The 19,753-nt window shown below is 67.2% G+C and overlaps 1 protein-coding gene and 1 non-coding gene across 20 annotated transcripts in view; both read left to right on the top strand.

Moving 5' to 3' along the window:
- Nucleotides 1-18,345, top strand: part of PLEC (plectin) — a 56,552-nt gene extending 38,207 nt beyond the window's left edge. For 18 of the 19 annotated variants that reach the window (XM_025001907.2, XM_025001909.2, XM_025001916.2 and 15 more), the window contains 20 exons: nt 405-559; nt 636-906; nt 995-1,072; nt 1,161-1,322; nt 1,478-1,582; nt 1,762-1,857; nt 2,044-2,169; nt 3,288-3,440; nt 3,518-3,672; nt 3,752-3,878; nt 4,046-4,229; nt 4,317-4,474; nt 4,585-4,763; nt 5,534-5,672; nt 5,773-6,129; nt 6,205-6,288; nt 6,442-6,546; nt 6,657-6,755; nt 7,558-10,938; nt 11,036-18,345. In XM_025001907.2, the coding sequence (XP_024857675.1) occupies nt 405-559; nt 636-906; nt 995-1,072; nt 1,161-1,322; nt 1,478-1,582; nt 1,762-1,857; nt 2,044-2,169; nt 3,288-3,440; nt 3,518-3,672; nt 3,752-3,878; nt 4,046-4,229; nt 4,317-4,474; nt 4,585-4,763; nt 5,534-5,672; nt 5,773-6,129; nt 6,205-6,288; nt 6,442-6,546; nt 6,657-6,755; nt 7,558-10,938; nt 11,036-17,248 (12,327 nt within the window). In that variant the 3' untranslated portion in view covers nt 17,249-18,345. The remainder of the gene's footprint in view (nt 1-404; nt 560-635; nt 907-994; nt 1,073-1,160; nt 1,323-1,477; nt 1,583-1,761; nt 1,858-2,043; nt 2,170-3,287; nt 3,441-3,517; nt 3,673-3,751; nt 3,879-4,045; nt 4,230-4,316; nt 4,475-4,584; nt 4,764-5,533; nt 5,673-5,772; nt 6,130-6,204; nt 6,289-6,441; nt 6,547-6,656; nt 6,756-7,557; nt 10,939-11,035) is intronic. The other variant, XM_059874322.1, reaches the window with a different exon arrangement.
- MIR2309 (microRNA mir-2309) lies at nt 913-987 on the top strand. Its single transcript, NR_031044.1, has one exon. It is a non-coding gene; the product is annotated as a microRNA mir-2309 (primary transcript).
- Nucleotides 18,346-19,753: the final 1,408 nt, after the last annotated feature.

Genomic DNA, 19,753 nt, shown 5'->3' on the forward strand with positions numbered 1-19,753 from the left:
CCGCCACGCCCTGCAGCCGCTGCTCCTGCCTCCTGGCGTGGGGCCATCTCTGACCGCTAGATTGGGCAGAGCCAGCTCCTGGGCACCAGGCCTGCCCTGAGCCGCCTGCTGGCTGGATGTGGCAGGAGGGGACCCAGACCGCGGGTCCTGGGCTGGGGCTCTCTCAGGGAGGACTTTCTTCGGGTGGGTGATGGGCGACAAGGCTGAGAAGCACTTGGCTCTGGGACCCAGTGGAGGCTTTTGCACTTGATCCCGGTCCCCACAGAGAACTGGGCCTGGGGGTTTGGCCAGAAGCCTTAGAGACACGTACAGTGCTGGCTGGGGAGGAAAGGGAAAGGACAGGCTGGGCCTGGAGGCGGGGGTGCAGGGTGGCCAGACTCTGAGTCAGGGCAATTGCCTTGCAGGACGTCCGGCTGCTGGCCGCAGGCAAGGCACCGCAGCGGGCGGGCGAGGTGGAGCGGGACCTGGACAAGGCCGACGGCATGATCCGGCTGCTGTTCAATGATGTGCAGGCCCTCAAGGATGGGCGGCACCCTCAGGGCGAGCAGATGTACCGCAGGTGGGACGCGCCCCTCCAGGGCCTGTGGTGGGCAGCCCTGTTCTGCGACCCCCCCTGACCGCCGCCCTGCCCACAGGGTGTACCGCCTGCACGAGCGTCTGGTGGCCATCCGTACCGAGTACAACTTGCGTCTGCGGGGCACGCCACGGCACCCTGAGCTCGAGGACTCCACTCTGCGCTACCTGCAGGACCTGCTGGCTTGGGTGGAGGAGAACCAGCGCCGGTTGGACGGTGCTGAGTGGGGTGTGGACCTGCCCAGTGTGGAGGCGCAGCTGGGCAGCCACCGCGGCCTGCACCAGTCCGTCGAGGAGTTCCGGGCCAAGATCGAGCGGGCCCGCACGGACGAGGTAAGCAGGCAGCAGGTGTGAGGGTGGTGGACGGCAGGGGTGGGCAGGTCCTGGCCGCCACAGGCCTCACCCTGCTGGTCTCCCTCAGGGCCAGCTGTCCCCCGCCACCCGGGGTGCCTACCGGGACTGCCTGGGTCGGCTGGACCTGCAGTACGCCAAGCTGCTGGTGAGTGGGGGCCAGGCGGGAAGTGGGTGCGGGGAGGGGTCCCGGGAGGAGGCGGCAACTGACACAGCCCCCGCCCGCCTGCCTGCAGAACTCCTCCAAGGCCCGCCTTCGGTCCCTGGAGAGCTTGCATGGCTTCGTGGCGGCCGCCACCAAGGAGCTCATGTGGCTGAGCGAGAAGGAGGAGGAGGAGGTGGGCTTCGACTGGAGTGAGCGCAACAGCAACATGGCCGCCAAGAAGGAGGCCTACTCGGTGAGGCGGGGCCCCTCGGTGGTGGCTGGGATCCCTCGGTGAGGTGGGGGTCTTCCGTGGGTGGCTGGGCCAGCCCAGGCCCCGGGAGCACTCTGTGGGAGCCAGGGTCCCCAGTGCTGCCTTGGCACTGCCCCTGAGGCCCCTGCCCCTGTCAGGCCCTGATGCGTGAGCTGGAGCTGAAAGAAAAGAAAATCAAAGAGATCCAGAGCACTGGGGACCGCCTGCTCCGGGAAGACCACCCTGCCCGGCCCACAGTGGAGGTGAGAGGGGCCTGCAGGGACCCCTCCAGGCGCCCCTGGGGGGAGGGGCAGGGCTGGGGACCCACCTGGTCACCCCTGGTGGGGGCGGGGCTGGAGGGCCCCGGTTGGTGGGGCGGGGGGCTGGGGCACCGCAGCCCAGGAGGCAGGCGGGGCCTGATGGGCCGCGTGCCGTGTGGCAGTCCTTCCAGGCAGCCCTGCAGACCCAGTGGAGCTGGATGTTGCAGCTGTGCTGTTGCATCGAGGCTCACCTGAAGGAGAACACCGCCTATTTCCAGGTGAGGCCTGGGTCCCCCCATGCCTAGCCCACTGCAGGGGCCCCTCTGCCGGGCTGCAGGTGTGCACTGGGTCCGTGCACTGTCTCACTGACCTTAGTCAGTGCTGTCCCCAGGCTTTGGCCTGGTCCCTCGGCCTACACTGGGGCAGCTGGGGCTGGGGGCTCTGACCCTCTGCTGCTGCCCCAGTTCTTCTCAGATGTGCGGGAGGCCGAGGAGCAGCTGCGGAAGCTGCAGGAGACTCTGCACAGAAAGTACACCTGCGACCGCTCCATCACCGTCACGCGGCTGGAGGACCTGCTGCAGGACGCCCAGGTGAGCCGCTTGGCCGGCCCAGCGCTGTGCAGCGGGTGGGGGCAGACGCGGAGGCCCGGGGCCGCGGCCGCTGGGGCTAGAGGGCAGCCATAGCTGCGGGCAGTCCAGGGCTGGGGACGGCATGGGTGGCGGCAGGCCTGCTGTCCGGGCTGATGCTCGGGGAAGGTCCCTCTGGAGGCAGAGGGTGGCGACTGGAGGCACCAGCAGAGGTCAGGGGAGGTCGGACGGGGGGATGTCAGCATAGCAGGATGCACAGTGGGGGTGGATGAGAGCTTAGTGGCAGGGGCCTGGTGTGAGAGTAGGTGGCTGCCCAGAGCCAGTACGAGAGCCGACCTTGGGGCCGCGGAAGCGAGTAGGGGCCTGAGTTAGCCGCCTCACTGTCAGTCCCATGCTGTAGGAGGCCCACCAGCATCCCGAGCTGGACAGTCTGGGGCAGGTGGGGCTGAGGTGGACACAGAGGTGGCCAAGCATGGCGCTCAGGCCGGGCGAGACACAGGAGAGGGGCTGGGGGCCCTGCTGGCCAGGGTTCCTGTGTTGGGCCGCCACGAAGCCATGCAAGCTCTCCAGGGACTGGAGGCGGGCCTTGGAGGAGTTCTGCAGGCAGGTGGGCGGGGGCTGTGTCAGTTGCTGCCTCCTCCTGTGACCCCTCCCCGCACCCACTTCCCGCCTGGCCCCCACTCACCAGCAGCTTGGCGTACTGCAGGTCCAGCCGACCCTGGAAGCTGTCCAGGCAGCTTCCACTGGACTCTGACCCACAGCCTAGGGTGGTCCTGGTCCCTCAGAGGGGCTGAACTGGAGGAGGTGTGCACCTTCCACAAGCACCGGGGAGGGCAGAGGGGAGAGGGAGAGGATGACATGGCACCCTTCCTGAACGATACAGCTGTGGTGGGGGTGGGGAGGGGCACTTGGTCCTGCCCAGGGAGGAGGGCGTCAGTGGAAGCCCAGGGGCCTGTCCTGGCGAGCGCCCAGCCCTGCCACATTCCAGGGACCGTGGGAAGGAACCCCTGGTCTCAGGGCATTGTGGGGCAGCGGGGGACATGTATGCATTTCCTGGGGCAGGCACGGGGGGTCCTCACAGAGGGTCTCGGACCCCCCCCACCCCCGCCCCACCCCCACAGGATGAGAAGGACCAGCTGAACGAGTACAGAGGGCACCTCTCAGGCCTGGCCAAGCGGGCCAAAGCCATCGTACAGCTCACGCCCCGCAACCCCACCCAGCCCACACGGGGCCGCGTGCCACTGCTGGCCGTTTGCGACTACAAGCAGGTGGAGGTGAGGGCCTGGCTGGGCGGGCGGGGCCTCGGAGGGGGCTGGGCGTGGCCACACGCTGACGGCTCTGGCTGCTGCAGGCGACGGTGCACAAGGGCGATGAGTGCCAGATGCTGGGCCCCGCACAGCCGTTCCACTGGAAAGTGCTCAGCGGCTCCGGCAGCGAGGCTGCCGTGCCCTCCGTGTGCTTCCTCGTGCCCCCGCCAAACCAGGAGGCCCTGGAGGCTGTGGCCAGGTGCGTGGTCCTGGGCGGGGCGGCCGGCTGGGTGGTAGGGCAGCTGCCTGGACACCTCTGACTGTGCCCTGCCCGCCAGGCTGGAGGCCCAGCACCAGGCCTTGGTCACGTTGTGGCATCAGCTGCACACGGACATGAAGAGCCTTCTGGCGTGGCAGAGCCTCAGCCGTGACGTGCAGCTCATCCGCTCCTGGTCCCTGGTCACGGTACGGCGGCCCTGCGGGTGCTCAAGGCTAGTGGGGTGTGGGGCCTCTCCGCGTCTACGCTCATCCTCTGGTCCCTGGTCGTGGTACGGTGGCCCCGCTGAGCGCTCCCGGCGGATGAGGTGTGGGTCTCCCCGCAGCTATGCTCACCCCCGCCCACCCGCCCACAGTTCCGCACGCTGAAGCCTGAGGAGCAGCGCCAGGCCCTCCGCAGCCTGGAGCTGCACTACCAGGCCTTCCTGCGGGACAGCCAGGATGCCGGCGGCTTCGGGCCTGAGGACCGGCTGCAGGCCGAGCGCGAGTATGGCTCCTGCAGCCGCCACTACCAGCAGCTGCTGCAGAGCCTAGAGCAGGGTAAGTGTGGGCAGTGCGGGGGGTGGTGGGACGCTCGTGGGGGGCCGCCCGCGGTTGGGCGGCGTGCGAACTGGATGTGTTCCCCAGGCGAGCAGGAGGAGTCACGCTGTCAGCGCTGCATCTCAGAGCTCAAAGACATCCGGCTGCAGCTGGAGGCCTGCGAGACACGCACGGTGCACCGCCTGCGGCTGCCGCTAGACAAGGAGCCCGCGCGGGAGTGCGCCCAGCGCATCGCTGAGCAGCAGGCAGGCCCCGGCCCCTCCTCCCCCCACCGTACCGTACCCCGCCCCCGGCTCCCAAGGGTGCTGCCTGTCGGGTTCGTAGGCTCAGCTTGCCCCCTGCTCTGTCTCCTCAGAAAGCACAGGCGGAGGTGGAGGGGCTGGGCAAGGGGGTCGCCCGGCTCTCTGCTGAGGCCGAGAAGGTCCTGGCCCTGCCTGAGCCATCCCCTGCGGCCCCCACCCTGCGCTCAGAGCTGGAGCTGACCCTGGGCAAGTTGGAGCAGGTCCGCAGCCTCTCCGCCATTTACCTGGAGAAGTGAGTGTGCCTGTCAGCGGCCGGGGGTGGAGACCGAGGGGTCTTGAGCAGAGCGGGAGGGTGCGGACAGGCTGATGGGCCGGGCGATGCAGCCACGAGGAGGGTCCGCTGAGGGATAGCTGGTGCAGATCTGGCCAGGGTGTCGCGGGGTGGCCAGAAGGGTTCTGTCCTGGCGTGCCTGTGGCTGGCTTCCCGAGGACCGGCCAAGGGGCGAGAGCAGTTGTGGGAGGAGGACTAGCACCCCCGCCCACAGGATACCGGGAGGTCGGGGGGTGGTCACCAAGATGTGGAAGGCATGTGTGCAGAGGCAAGGGGCGGGCGCATGGGGAGCCTAGGGGGGTGAGGAGTGCTGGGGAGGGGGGCGTGTCCAGCGAGGGTCAGAACCCAGCTTGGGGGGCATTGGCAACCTCAGGGGAGGAGCTTCTTGGTGGAATGTGGGGTCAGGTGGGCCATGGGTGACACAGCAGAGACCCAGGGTGCTGAGAGGGCCCTCTCCCCAACAGGCCCTTCCCCGCCCCCCACCCGGTGCCCCCAGGGAATGTGGAGTCCTCCCCAGGACCCCTCCTTCCTCCCCGCCCTCACTCCCAGACATGGGCACCTTTTCCCCCACTGTTCATTTTGGTATATACATTCACGTGGCTTGTAGATCATTTTCAGAAGCTTTGTGGGAACCCCCCACGCTTAGTCCCCCATGAGCCTCCCTCCAGGACCTGACCTTGGTCCTCAGCCTCTCACTCAGCCTGTCTTCATGAGGCCCTGCCCTCCCCTAGGCTCAAGACTATCAGCCTGGTGATCCGGAGCACGCAGGGGGCTGAGGAGGCACTCAAGGCCCACGAGGAGCAGCTCAAGGAGGCCCAGGCTGTGCCCGCTGCCCTCCCAGAGCTTGAGGCCACCAAGGCTGCAATGAAGGTACTGCCGCCAGCTCGCGCCCCACTGCCAGGGCCTGATGGTATCAGGGGTGGCAGCCGGGGCCTCAGGCTGACACGGCTCCTCTGCTCTGGTCCAACAGAAGCTGCGGGCCCAGGCGGAGGCACAGCAGCCTGTGTTCGATGCCCTGCGGGATGAGCTGCGGGGGGCACAGGAGGTGGGCGAGCGGCTGCAGCAGCGGCACGGCGAGCGGGACGTGGAGGTGGAGCGCTGGCGTGAGCGGGTCACCCAACTGCTGGAGCGCTGGCAGGCCGTGCTGGCCCAGACCGACGTGCGGCAGCGTGAGCTTGAGCAGCTGGGCCGCCAGCTGCGCTACTACCGGGAGAGCGCAGACCCGCTGGGCGCCTGGCTGCAGGACGCCAGGCGGCGGCAGGAGCAGATCCAGGCCGTGCCGCTGGCCGACAGCCAGGCTGTGCGCGAGCAGCTGCGGCAGGAGAAGGTGGGCCCGGGCGGGGCGGGCGGGAGGGGTGGGTGTGGGTGTGCCCCGTGATCGCTGACCACCCTGACGCCCCAGGCCCTGCTGGAAGAGATTGAACGCCATGCTGAAAAGGTAGAGGAGTGCCAGAGGTTCGCGAAGCAGTACATCAACGCCATCAAGGTGAGGCTCTGTGGCCTCGGGGCCCGGGGAACAAGGCAGTGGGGGCGACCTCTGAGGGCCCCCCCGCCAAGGCCACGCTGGGCAAAGCCTGCAGGCAGTTTCAGGGGCGGGGTGGGGCGGGCAGAGCTGGCAGGCATTGGTGTGTCTCTGCAGGACTACGAGCTTCAGCTGGTCACGTACAAGGCACAGCTGGAGCCAGTGGCCTCGCCGGCCAAGAAGCCCAAGGTCCAGTCGGGGTCCGAGAGCGTCATCCAGGAGGTGAGGCTGAGGGGCGGTGGGGCTGGTGGGTGGGCGGAGCCAAAGCCACGCAGGGCCTGGTGGGCTCTGGGCAGGGGCAGGGCTGACTGTGGGCGTCCCTCTGCCCCCAGTACGTGGACCTGCGGACTCGCTACAGTGAGTTGAGCACGCTCACCAGCCAGTACATCAGGTTCATCAGTGAGACCCTGCGGCGCATGGAGGAGGAGGAGGTAGGGCTGCCAGGGTGGGGAGGCCGTCCCGCCGTCCCCCCCAGATGTGGCCCCTGGGACGCGTCCGAGCGCACCTGGCACAGCACGGCCCACCCCCCACGGCCTGGCACTGCACGGCTCTCCCCGTGGTGGCTGTTGTGTGCCCCGGGCCGCCCCTGGCTCTGTGTGTCCCTTCTCGGGGTTCTGCATTGGCCTTTTCACTTGGCCGCCTGCTCTGCAAAGACTTGGGCTTGTTTGGTTGTGGGGACCGGGAGGGGCGTCACGGCGAGGCAGGGCACTGGCCCGTCTGTCTCCTACCACCCCCCGAGGTGAGCCCTCTGTCTGGCCTACCTGCAGCCTCTTCCCTGAGCTGAACTGCAGACTGTCAGGTCTACATGATGCCCATGCTGGCCACCTGCCCTGCCGGGTTGGGGGGGGCCAGAGCAGGCCACGGGCATCAGCAGTGCTCAGGCAGGGCTGTGCGGTAGTCATGGTTCCTGGATCCTGCAAACCTCTTGCTTTGCTCTCTCTCTCTCTCTCTCCCTCCGTTTGTCTGTCTCCATCGCCTGTCTGCGGGAAGAGGGGAGGACGCTTGGGTCTCCTTCCCCAGGCTGGTGAGCACTGTGGGGCCAGGCTGCGCTCACTGCCCCGAGTGCCCCGGGGGGGGGGTGCACGTGATTCCCCTCAGCCAGGTCATGACCTGTGTCCTCCCCCAACCCCTGCACCGTGCTGAGCTGTGGTGGCACTGAATCGCGTCCCAGGAGCAGCCGCGGTGTGCTCACCGCTGTCTCTGGTTCTCTCCCTCTCTCTGCCACGGCCGCAGAGGCTGGCCGAGCAGCAGCGAGCGGAGGAGCGGGAGCGGCTGGCTGAGGTGGAGGCTGCACTGGAGAAGCAGCGGCAGCTGGCTGAGGCCCACGCCCAGGCGAAGGCGCAGGCGGAGCGCGAGGCCCAGGAGCTGCAGCGGCGCATGCAGGAGGAGGTGGCACGCCGGGAGGAGGTCGTGGTGGATGCGCAGCAGCAGAAGCGCAGCATCCAGGAGGAGCTGCAGCAGCTGCGGCAGAGCTCGGAGGCGGAGATCCAGGCGAAGGCCCGGCAGGTGGAGGCAGCCGAGCGCAGCCGGCTGCGCATCGAGGAGGAGATCCGAGTGGTGCGCCTGCAGCTGGAGACCACGGAGCGCCAGCGCGGCGGGGCGGAGGGCGAGCTGCAGGCGCTGCGGGCGCGGGCAGAGGAGGCTGAGGCACAGAAGCGGCAGGCCCAGGAGGAAGCAGAACGCCTGCGGCGGCAGGTGCAAGACGAAACCCAGCGCAAGCGGCAGGCTGAGGCTGAGCTGGGCCTGCGTGTGAAGGCGGAGGCCGAGGCGGCAAGGGAGAAGCAGCGGGCCCTGCAGGCGCTAGAGGAGTTACGTCTGCAGGCCGAGGAGGCAGAGCGGCGCCTGCGGCAGGCAGAGGCAGAGCGGGCACGCCAGGTGCAGGTGGCGCTGGAGACAGCACAGCGCAGTGCCCAGGCGGAGCTGCAGAGCAAGCACGCCTCATTTGCTGAGAAGACAGCGCAGCTGGAGCGCACCCTCGAGGAAGAGCACGTGACCGTGGTGCAGCTTCGTGAAGAGGCCACACGCCGGGAGCAGCAGCAGGCGGAGGCCGAGCGTGCCCGCGAAGAGGCCGAGCGTGAGTTGGAGCGCTGGCAGCTGAAGGCCAATGAGGCGCTGAGGCTGCGGCTGCAGGCAGAGGAGGTGGCACAGCAGAAGAGCCTGGCGCAGGCCGAGGCGGAGAAGCAGAAGGAGGCGGCAGAGCGGGAGGCGCGGCGGCGTGGCAAGGCAGAGGAGCAGGCAGTGCGGCAGCGCGAGCTGGCGGAGCAGGAGCTGGAGAGGCAGCGGCAGCTGGCGGAGGGCACTGCGCAGCAGCGCCTGGCCGCCGAGCAGGAGCTGATCCGGCTGCGCGCCGAGACAGAACAAGGTGAGCAGCAGCGGCAGCTGCTGGAGGAGGAGCTGGCTCGGCTACAGAGCGAGGCGGCTGCCGCCACGCAGAAGCGCCAGGAGCTGGAGGCTGAGCTGGCCAAGGTGCGGGCTGAGATGGAGGTGCTGCTGGCCAGCAAGGCGCGGGCCGAGGAGGAATCGCGCTCCAGCAGCGAGAAGTCCAAGCAGAGGCTGGAAGCCGAGGCCGGGCGCTTCCGCGAGCTGGCAGAGGAGGCTGCCCGCCTGCGCGCGCTGGCGGAGGAGGCCAAGCGGCAGCGGCAGCTGGCGGAGGAGGATGCGGCGCGGCAGCGGGCAGAGGCTGAGCGGGTGCTGTCCGAGAAGCTGGCTGCCATCAGCGAGGCCACGCGGCTCAAGACGGAGGCAGAGATCGCACTTAAGGAGAAAGAAGCCGAGAACGAGCGCCTGCGGCGGCTGGCGGAAGACGAAGCCTTCCAGCGGCGGAGGCTGGAGGAGCAGGCAGCCCAGCACAAGGCCGACATCGAGGAGCGGCTGGCACAGCTGCGTAAGGCATCTGAGAGCGAACTGGAGCGGCAGAAGGGGCTGGTGGAGGACACTCTGCGGCAGCGGCGGCAGGTGGAGGAGGAGATCCTGGCCCTTAAGGCAAGCTTCGAGAAGGCAGCCGCCGGCAAGGCGGAGCTGGAATTGGAGCTGGGGCGCATCCGCGGCAACGCAGAGGACACGCTGCGCAGCAAGGAGCAGGCGGAGCAGGAGGCGGCGCGGCAGCGGCAGCTGGCCGCAGAGGAGGAGCGGCGGCGCCGGGAGGCCGAGGAGCGTGTGCAGAAGAGTCTGGCAGCTGAGGAGGAGGCTGCGCGGCAGCGGAAGGCTGCGCTGGAGGAGGTGGAGCGGCTCAAGGCCAAGGTGGAGGAAGCGCGGCGCCTGCGCGAGCGCGCGGAGCAAGAGTCTGCGCGGCAGCTGCAGCTGGCGCAGGAGGCTGCCCAGAAGCGGCTGCAGGCGGAAGAGAAGGCGCATGCCTTTGCAGTGCAGCAGAAGGAGCAGGAGCTGCAGCAGACCCTCCAGCAAGAGCAGAGCATGCTGGAGAGGCTCCGTGGCGAGGCCGAGGCTGCCCGGCGTGCGGCGGAGGAGGCAGAGGAGGCGCGCGAGCGGGCCGAGGGCGAGGCAGCGCAGTCCCGACAGCGCGTGGAGGAGGCGGAGCGGCTGAAGCAGGCGGCGGAGGAGCAGGCGCAGGCTCAGGCGCAGGCGCAGGCCGCCGCAGAGAAGCTGCGCAAGGAAGCTGAACAAGAGGCGGCGCGGCGGGCGCAGGCAGAGCAGGCGGCCCTGCGGCAGAAGCAGGCGGCCGATGCGGAGATGGAGAAACACAAGAAATTCGCGGAGCAGACACTGCGGCAGAAGGCCCAGGTGGAGCAGGAGCTGACGGCACTGCGGTTGAAGCTGGAGGAGACGGACCACCAGAAAAGCATCCTGGACCAGGAGCTGCAGCGGCTGAAGGCGGAGGTGACCGAGGCCGCCCGCCAGCGCAGCCAGGTAGAGGAGGAGCTATTCTCCGTGCGCGTCCAGATGGAGGAGCTCGGCAAGCTCAAGGCTCGCATCGAGGCGGAGAACCGCGCCCTTATTCTGCGCGACAAGGACAACACGCAGCGCCTCCTGCAGGAGGAGGCCGAGAAGATGAAGCAGGTGGCGGAGGAGGCCGCGCGGCTGAGCGTGGCGGCTCAGGAGGCAGCACGGCTGCGTCAGCTGGCGGAGGAGGACCTGGCTCAGCAGCGGGCCCTGGCGGAGAAGATGCTCAAGGAGAAGATGCAGGCAGTACAGGAGGCCACGCGGCTCAAGGCCGAGGCGGAGCTGCTGCAGCAGCAGAAGGAGCTGGCCCAGGAGCAGGCCCGCCGGCTGCAGGAGGACAAGGAGCAGATGGCCCAGCAGCTGGCACAGGAGACGCAAGGCTTCCAGCGGACCCTGGAGACTGAGCGGCAGCGGCAGCTGGAAATGAGCGCGGAGGCCGAGCGGCTCAGGCTGCGTGTGGCTGAGATGAGCCGGGCCCAGGCTCGCGCGGAGGAGGACGCCCAGCGCTTCCGGAAGCAGGCGGAGGAGATTAGCGCAAAGCTGCACCGCACAGAGCTCGCCACGCAGGAGAAGGTGACGCTGGTGCAGACGCTGGAGACACAGCGGCAGCAGAGCGACCGGGATGCCGATCGCCTGAGGGAGGCCATTGCGGAGCTCGAGCGCGAGAAGGACAAGCTCAAGAAGGAGGCTGAGCTGTTGCAGCTCAAGTCTGAGGAGGTATCTTGCGGCGGAGGGTAGGGACCTCGGGTGGGGTCTGTTCTGGGAAAGGTGCGCCTGGCCGGGTGTCCCTGACCGCCCCCTATCCCCTTGACAGATGCAGACGGTGCAGCAGGAGCAACTGCTGCAGGAGACGCAGGCCTTGCAGCAGAGCTTTCTCTCCGAGAAGGACAGCCTGCTGCAGCGGGAGCGCTTCATTGAGGAGGAGAAGGCCAAGCTGGAGAGGCTCTTCCAGGACGAGGTGGCCAAGGCACAGAAGTTGCGGGAGGAGCAGCAGCGACAGCAGCAGCAGATGCAGCAGGAGAAGCAGCAGCTGCTGGCCAGCATGGAGGAGGCGCGGCGGCGGCAGCGTGAGGCTGAGGAGGGTGTGCGGCGCAAGCAGGAGGAGCTGCAGCTCCTGGAGCAGCAGCGGCAGCAGCAGGAGCAGCTGCTGGCGGAGGAAAACCGCCGGCTGCGTGAGCGGCTGGAGCACCTGGAGGAGGAGCATCGGGCCGCACTGGCCCACTCCGAGGAGATCACCGCTGCTCAGGCAGCGGCCACCAGAGCCCTCCCCAACGGCCAGGATGCGACCGACGGCCCAGCTGCAGAGCCAGAGCATGCCTTCGAGGGCCTGCGGCAGAAGGTGCCGGCCCAGCAGCTGCAAGAGGCGGGCATCCTGAGCACAGAGGAGGTGCAGCGGCTGGTGCAGGGCCACACAACGGTGGCCGAGCTCACGCAGCGGGAGGACGTGCGCCGCTACCTGCAGGGCCACAGCAGCATCGCGGGGCTGCTCCTGAAGCCTGCCAATGAGAAGCTGACCATCTACGCCGCCCTGAGGAGGCAGCTGCTGAGCCCGGGCACCGCTGTCATCCTGCTTGAGGCCCAGGCAGCCTCAGGCTTTCTCCTGGACCCAGTGCGGAACAGGCGGCTGACCGTCAACGAAGCTGTGAAGGAGGGTGTCGTGGGCCCTGAGTTGCACCACAAGCTGCTGTCGGCCGAGCGCGCGGTCACTGGCTACAAGGACCCGTACACCGGGGAGCAGATCTCCCTCTTCCAGGCCATGAAGAAGGACCTCATCGTGCGCGAGCACGGCATCCGCCTGCTGGAGGCCCAGATCGCCACGGGCGGCGTCATCGACCCCGTGCACAGCCACCGCGTGCCCGTGGACGTGGCCTACCAGCGCGGCTACTTTGACGAGGAGATGAACCGTGTGCTGCAGGACCCCAGCGACGACACCAAGGGCTTCTTCGACCCCAACACGCATGAGAACCTCACTTACCTGCAGCTGCTGGAGCGCTGCGTGGAGGACCCCGAGACAGGCCTGCGGCTGCTGCCGCTCACAGATCAGGCTGCCAAGGGTGGTGAGCTGGTCTACACTGACTCGGAGGCCCGGGATGTGTTTGAGAAGGCCACTGTGTCGGCGCCATTCGGCAAGTTCCAGGGCAAAACGGTGACCATCTGGGAGCTCATCAACTCCGAGTACTTCACGGCCGAGCAGCGGCGGGACCTCCTGCGGCAGTTCCGCACAGGCAAGGTCACCGTGGAGAAGATCATCAAGATCGTCATCACCGTCATCGAGGAGCACGAGCAGAAGGGCCAGCTCTGCTTCCAGGGCCTGCGTGCCCTGGTCCCTGCTGCCGAGCTGCTTGAGAGTGGGGTCATCGACTGGGACCTCTTCCGCCAGCTGCAGCTGGGCGAGCGCTCCGTGCAGGAGGTGGCTGAGGTGGAAGCTGTGCGGCGGGCCCTGCGGGGCTCGGGTGTCATTGCAGGCGTGTGGCTTGAGGAGGCGAGGCAGAAACTAAGCATTTATGAGGCTCTGAAGAAAGAGTTGCTGCAGCCAGAGGCAGCTGTCGCCCTGCTCGAGGCCCAGGCTGGCACCGGGCATGTCATCGACCCTGCCACCAGCGCACGGCTGACTGTGGATGAGGCGGTGCGCGCCGGCCTGGTGGGCCCTGAGCTGCATGAGAAGCTGCTATCGGCCGAGAAGGCTGTGACTGGCTACAAGGACCCCTACTCAGGGCAGAGCGTGTCCCTGTTCCAGGCCCTGAAGAAGGGCCTCATTCCCAGGGAGCAGGGCCTGCGTCTACTGGACGCCCAGCTGTCCACGGGGGGCATCGTGGACCCCAGCAAGAGCCATCGTCTGCCCCTGGATGTTGCCTGTGCCCGCGGCTACCTGGATAAGGAAACCAGCACCGCCCTCACAGCGCCCAGAGATGACGCCAAGACCTACTACAACCCCCGTACTTGGGAGCCGGCCACCTACAGCCAGCTCCAGCAACAGTGTCGCCCCGACCCACTGACAGGCCTGAGTCTGCTGCCGCTCTCGGAGGAGGCAGCCCGGGCCCGGCAGCAGGAGCTCTACTCTGAGGTCCAGGCCCGCGAGGCCTTCCAGAAGGCCACTGTCGAGGTCCCTGTGGGCAGCTTCCAGGGCCGGGCAGTGACCATCTGGGAGCTCATCAACTCCGAGTACTTCACAGCCGAGCAGAGACAGGAGCTGCTGCGGCAGTTCCGCACGGGCAAGGTCACCGTGGAGAAGATCATCAAGATCATCATCACCATAGTGGAGGAGGTGGAGACCACGCGGCGTGAGAGGCTCTCCTTCAGCGGTCTCCGTGCCCCAGTGCCGGCCAGCGAGCTCCTGGCCTCTGGCATCCTCAGCAGCTCCCAGTTTGAGCAGCTCAAGGATGGCAAGACATCAGTCAAGGACTTGTCAGAGCTGGACTCAGTGCGGACCCTCCTCCAAGGCAGTGGTTGCCTGGCTGGCATCTACCTGGAGGAGTCCAAGGAGAAGGTGACCATCTACGAGGCCATGCGACGGGGCCTGCTCAGGCCCAGCACTGCCATCCTCCTGCTTGAGGCACAGGCGGCCACGGGCTTCCTAGTGGACCCTGTGAGAAACCAGCGCCTGTATGTCCACGAGGCTGTGAAGGCCGGTGTCGTGGGCCCCGAGCTGCATGAGAAGCTGCTGTCGGCCGAGAAGGCTGTGACTGGGTACAAGGACCCCTACTCGGGCAGCACCATCTCTCTCTTCCAGGCCATGAAGAAGGGCCTGGTCGTCAGAGAGCACGGCATCCGCCTGCTGGAGGCCCAGATCGCCACGGGCGGCATCATCGACCCCGTGCACAGCCATCGTGTGCCCGTGGACGTGGCCTACCAGCGCGGCTACTTCGACAAGGAGATGAACCGCGTGCTGGAGGACCCCAGCGACGACACCAAGGGCTTCTTCGACCCGAACACCCGTGAGAACCTCACGTACAGGCAGCTGCTGGAGCGCTGCGTGGAGGACCCTGAGACGGGCTTGCGGCTGCTGCCACTGAAAGGGCCGGAGAAGGCGGAGGTGGTGGAGACCACGCGGGTGTACACTGAGGAGGAGACACGGAGGGCCTTCGAGGAGACGCAGATCGACATCCCCGGGGGCGGCAGCCACGGGGGCTCCACCATGTCCCTGTGGGAGGTGATGCAGTCCGACCTGATCCCCGAGGAGCAGCGGGCCCAGCTGATGGCCGACTTCCAGGCTGGCCGGGTGACCAAGGAGCGAATGATCATCATCATCATTGAGATCATCGAGAAGACCGAGATCGTGCGCCAGCAGAACCTGGCGTCCTACGACTACGTGCGCCGCCGCCTCACAGCTGAGGACCTGCACGAGGCCCGGGTCATCTCTCGCGAGTCCTATAGCCTGCTCCGGGAGGGCACCAGGAGCCTCCGCGAGGTGCTGGAGGCCGAGTCTGCCTGGCGCTACCTCTACGGCACGGGCTGTGTAGCTGGCGTCTACCTGCCCGGCTCCAGGCAGACCCTCACCATCTACCAGGCCCTCAAGAAGGGGCTGCTGAGCGCCGAGGTGGCCCGCCTGCTGCTGGAGGCGCAGGCAGCCACGGGCTTCCTGCTGGACCCGGTGAAGGGCGACCGGCTGACCGTAGATGAAGCCGTACGGAAGGGCCTGGTGGGCCCTGAGCTGCATGACCGGCTGCTGTCGGCCGAGCGGGCCGTGACCGGCTACCGTGACCCTTACACGGAGCAGACCATCTCGCTCTTCCAGGCCATGAAAAAGGACCTGATCCCCGCCGAGGAGGCCCTGCGGCTGCTGGATGCTCAGCTGGCCACGGGCGGCATCGTGGACCCACGCCTGGGCTTCCACCTCCCGCTGGAGGTGGCCTACCAGCGTGGCTACCTCAACAAGGACACACACGACCAGCTTTCAGAGCCCAGTGAGGTGCGCAGCTACATAGACCCCTCCACGGACGAGCGCCTCAGCTACACACAGCTGCTGCGGCGCTGCCGCCGCGATGAAGCCAGCGGCCTGTTCCTCCTGCCGCTCTCAGACGCCCGCAAGCTGACCTTCCGTGGCCTGCGCAAGCAGATCACGGTGGAGGAGCTGGTACGCTCGCACGTCATGGATGAGGCCACGGCGCAGCGGCTGCAGGAGGGCCTGACCTCCATCGAGGAGGTCTCCAAGAATCTGCAGAAGTTCCTTGAGGGTACCAGCAGCATTGCTGGCGTCCTCGTCGATGCCACCAAGGAGCGGCTGTCGGTGTACCAGGCCATGAAGAAGGGCATCATTCGGCCTGGCACGGCCTTTGAGCTCCTGGAGGCGCAGGCGGCCACCGGCTATGTCATCGACCCCATCAAGGGGCTCAAGCTGACCGTGGAGGAGGCCGTGCGCATGGGCATCGTGGGCCCCGAGTTCAAGGACAAACTGCTGTCGGCTGAGCGCGCCGTCACCGGCTACAAGGACCCCTACTCCGGGAAGCTCATCTCCCTCTTCCAGGCCATGAAGAAGGGCCTCATCCTCAAGGACCACGGCATCCGCCTGCTGGAGGCCCAGATCGCCACAGGCGGCATCATTGACCCCGAGGAGAGCCACCGCCTACCCGTGGACGTGGCCTACCAGCGCGGCCTCTTCGACGAAGAGATGAATGAGATCCTCACCGACCCCTCAGATGACACCAAGGGCTTCTTCGACCCCAACACGGAGGAGAACCTCACTTACCTGCAGCTGATGGAGCGCTGTGTCACCGACCCCCAGACGGGGCTGCGGCTCCTGCCCCTGAAGGAGAAGAAGAGGGAGCGGAAGACGTCCTCCAAGTCCTCAGTGCGTAAGCGGCGTGTGGTCATTGTGGACCCTGAGACGGGCAAGGAGATGTCCGTGTACGAGGCCTACCGCAAGGGCCTCATCGACCACCAGACCTACCTGGAGCTGTCGGAGCAGGAGTGTGAGTGGGAGGAGATCACCATCTCATCCTCAGATGGCGTGGTCAAGTCCATGATCATCGACCGCCGCTCAGGCCGCCAATATGACATTGATGAGGCCATTGCCAAGAGCCTCATTGACCGCTCGGCACTGGACCAGTACCGTGCCGGCACGCTGTCCATCACCGAGTTCGCGGACATGCTCTCAGGCAATGCCGGCGGCTTCCGCTCGCGCTCGTCCTCCGTGGGGTCGTCATCCTCCTACCCCATCAGCCCGGCCGTCTCCAGGACCCAGCTGGCCTCCTGGTCCGACCCCACGGAGGAGACAGGCCCTGTGGCCGGCATCCTGGACACCGAGACCCTGGAGAAGGTGTCCATCACGGAGGCCATGCACCGCAACCTGGTGGACAACATCACCGGCCAGCGGCTGCTGGAGGCGCAGGCCTGCACTGGGGGCATCATCGACCCCAACACTGGGGAACGCTTCCCCGTCACCGAAGCCGTCAACAAGGGCCTGGTGGACAAGATCATGGTGGACCGCATCAACCTGGCCCAGAAGGCCTTCTGCGGCTTCGAGGACCCGCGCACCAAGACCAAGATGTCGGCCGCCCAGGCCCTGAAGAAGGGCTGGCTCTACTACGAGGCAGGGCAGCGCTTCCTGGAGGTGCAGTACCTGACGGGCGGCCTGATTGAGCCCGACACGCCAGGCCGCGTGCCCCTGGACGAGGCCCTGCAGCGCGGCACGGTGGATGCCCGCACCGCCCAGAAGCTGCGTGACGTCAGCGCGTACTCCAAGTACCTCACCTGCCCCAAGACCAAGCTCAAGATCTCCTACAAGGATGCACTGGACCGCAGCATGGTGGAGGAGGGCACGGGGCTGCGGCTGCTGGAGGCCGCCACCCAGTCCAGCAAGGGCTACTACAGCCCCTACAGCGTCAGCGGCTCCGGCTCCACCACCGGCTCGCGCTCCGGCTCGCGCACCGGCTCCCGGGCTGGCTCCCGTCGCGGCAGCTTCGATGCCACGGGCTCAGGCTTCTCCATGACCTTCTCCTCCTCGTCCTACTCCTCCTCAGGCTATGGCCGCCGCTACGCCTCGGGGCCCACGTCCTCCCTGGGGGGCCCTGAGTCCACGGCAGCCTGACCCCTCCTGCTCCCTGCCTCCCGCTCTGCATGTGGCCTCCCGCCCAGGCGCTGGGGTCTCTTTAACATTGAAAGGTGTCTTCCTCCCAAGCGGTGCCTAAAGTTTAACCAAAAAGACTAGACTAACATATTAATATATACCTGCTGTCCAGACAGCCTGTTCCCGGGGACGGGGCCAGCCCAGCCCCACTGACCACTCCACCCCCCGGGTCTCCCTGCTCCTCTTTACCTGCCACTCACCACAGCCAGGTGCCTTGGAGGGTCCAGAGGTGGGCCCCCAACTCAGCCCTCCCATCTCCCCGAGGGGTTCCGTCTGGGCGAGCTTCCCCCAGCCCTGTAGACCAGCCCCACCCAACCCCCAGCCCGACCTGCCTGGGCAGCGGACGCAGCCCCTAGCAGCAGGGCCGTCGGGACCAGCGCCTCTGTCTCCAGGACTGACCCGCTCGCTCTGCGCGGGCGGCAGCGAGTCCTGGTCCCCTCCTCTCCTCGGCTGCTCAGGAAGCCCCTTCCCCATGGGAGGGTGAGGTCCCCGAGCAGACCCAGCTGGCCCAGGCCAGGCCCCCCAGACCCCAGGCCTCTGGCTTCAGCCTTCCAGCCTCAGCTCCCTAGTAAGTGCCTTCTGTGTCCCCCTTCGCACCCCAGGCCCCAAGGACCCAGACCTGGGGTGGGAGACAGATCCTCCTGGTGAAAGGCTCGCCACTGCCCAGCTCTCAGGCGTGCCAGCCAGGTACAACGGGTCCCCTGTAGGTTTCTGCCCGCTGTGGGCCCAGCGCCCCCCAAGGCCTGTGGGGCACCCCTCCCCCGGGTGCTGACTGCCTGCCTCTCCCAGGGAGCCTCAGCCCCCGAGTGGGCCCGGGACGCGGCCGAGGCGGTCCGTGCCAACCAGGCCACCCCGCCGGTGCCACCCGCTCCTGCTCCATCACCCCGGGCCCTGGCGGCTCCACCCCCACCTCCACCCTCTGACTGAGCTTTGCATGTTCCACTAACCCAGGGAGGTGGCGGGTGGAAGCGCTCGGCTTCGGCTGCCTCCGAGGGCAGAACACTAACCTGACCATGGCGGGCCTGCCGCGCTCGCCCCAATAAAAGCAATTCCAACCACCCTGTGGTCCTGTGTCCCTTCTTGTCCAGAGCTCAGTTGTGTGTTGGGTAAGGGTGCTGCAGCCCCAGGCTCTGAGCTTGGCCTGGGTGAAGACGCTGGCCGGAGGCCACGCACTCAAAGAGTGCCCCAGGCTGAGGGACCCAGAGCACAGAGGAGGTGGAGGCCCGGCCAGCTGGGGTCTGCCTGCGCAGCACCCAGGCTGGGTCTGTGACGGGCACTTACACCTTAGGTGAGGCCCTTCAGTCGGTCACTGTCCCCTGGGTACATGGTCCGGTTTGGCCAAGGGTAGCCGTCCAGAGCAGAGAAGACAATGGCAACTCACTCCCGTACTCTTGCCTGGAGAATCCCAGGGACGGGGGAGCCTGGTGGGCTGCCGTCTGTGGGATTGCAGAGTTGGACATGACTGAAGCGACAGCAGCAGCAGCAGCCGTCCAGAGAAGGGGGCAGTCGTGAACACAGGTGGTGGTCGGTGGGCACAGCGTCAGCATCTCCACCACGGCCTCCCTTCCATGCCCCTGTTCATCACGTTCAGTTGATTCCAACTTCTCCAGCATTCGTTCTGGGAGAACTTTAAAGAGGAGGGTGAATGGGTCAGCCACAGCCCCGCTGAGGTCCTTCCTGCCTGAGCTGTCTCCCTACTCTGCCTGGGGAGGGCCAGTCCCTCATCCCCAGGGGTGAGTCCTGGTCCCACGCCCTTGGGCTCTCCTCTCTTGCCCACTTGCAGTTAAAACTGCAAATTGAGCCTGCCCAGGGCATCAACCCTTCTTCTGTGTGTTGGTCAGGGGTCTCCCAGCCAGGACAGTGCCCACTGGGCCAGCTGGCCTCCCATGACAAACAGCTGCTGTACTGGGTGGCCACTGAGGCCGTGAGTTGAGGGAGCCCCCACTGTGCCCCGGACAGCCATGTCTTCCCTTGCTGACCAGGACCACGAGGGTCTCACTGACAGGTTGCAGGGACAAGCAGCACGCGCCCCAGCGGGTCCCGGGCCTGTGGGGGGTGGGCCGTCTCAGCCTCCCCTCTTGGGGTCCTTGGCTCAAGGTCCCGCCCACATGCCATCCCACGGGGTCAGCCATGCCAGGCCAGCAGCTTCCAGAGGGCCTGGCATCGTGTGGCCCTGGATCCGTGCAGCCCCCCTTGACGGAGTGGCTCTGAGGTTCGAAGGGATGTTTCAAGGGACCTGGGGGCGACCAAGAGGCAGGGCAGTGACCTGAAGTGGCCATCTGCCCCTTGTTGCTAGCTGGTCTCTGGTTGCTGTTGCCTCCGGGGTCTTGCTGGGAGACTGCTGTGCACAGTGAGAGGGGTTGGGCCCGGCTGGGAGGGGCACCTCACCAGCCTGCGTGGGGCCACCTCAATGGGAGCCCACAGCCAAGCCGCATGGGTCGGGTGGCCCAGTGGCTGCTCTGCACG

The sequence above is a fragment of the Bos taurus genome, chromosome 14, assembly GCF_002263795.3.
Source record: "Bos taurus isolate L1 Dominette 01449 registration number 42190680 breed Hereford chromosome 14, ARS-UCD2.0, whole genome shotgun sequence".
In the NCBI taxonomy this organism is placed as follows: Eukaryota; Metazoa; Chordata; class Mammalia; order Artiodactyla; family Bovidae; genus Bos; species Bos taurus.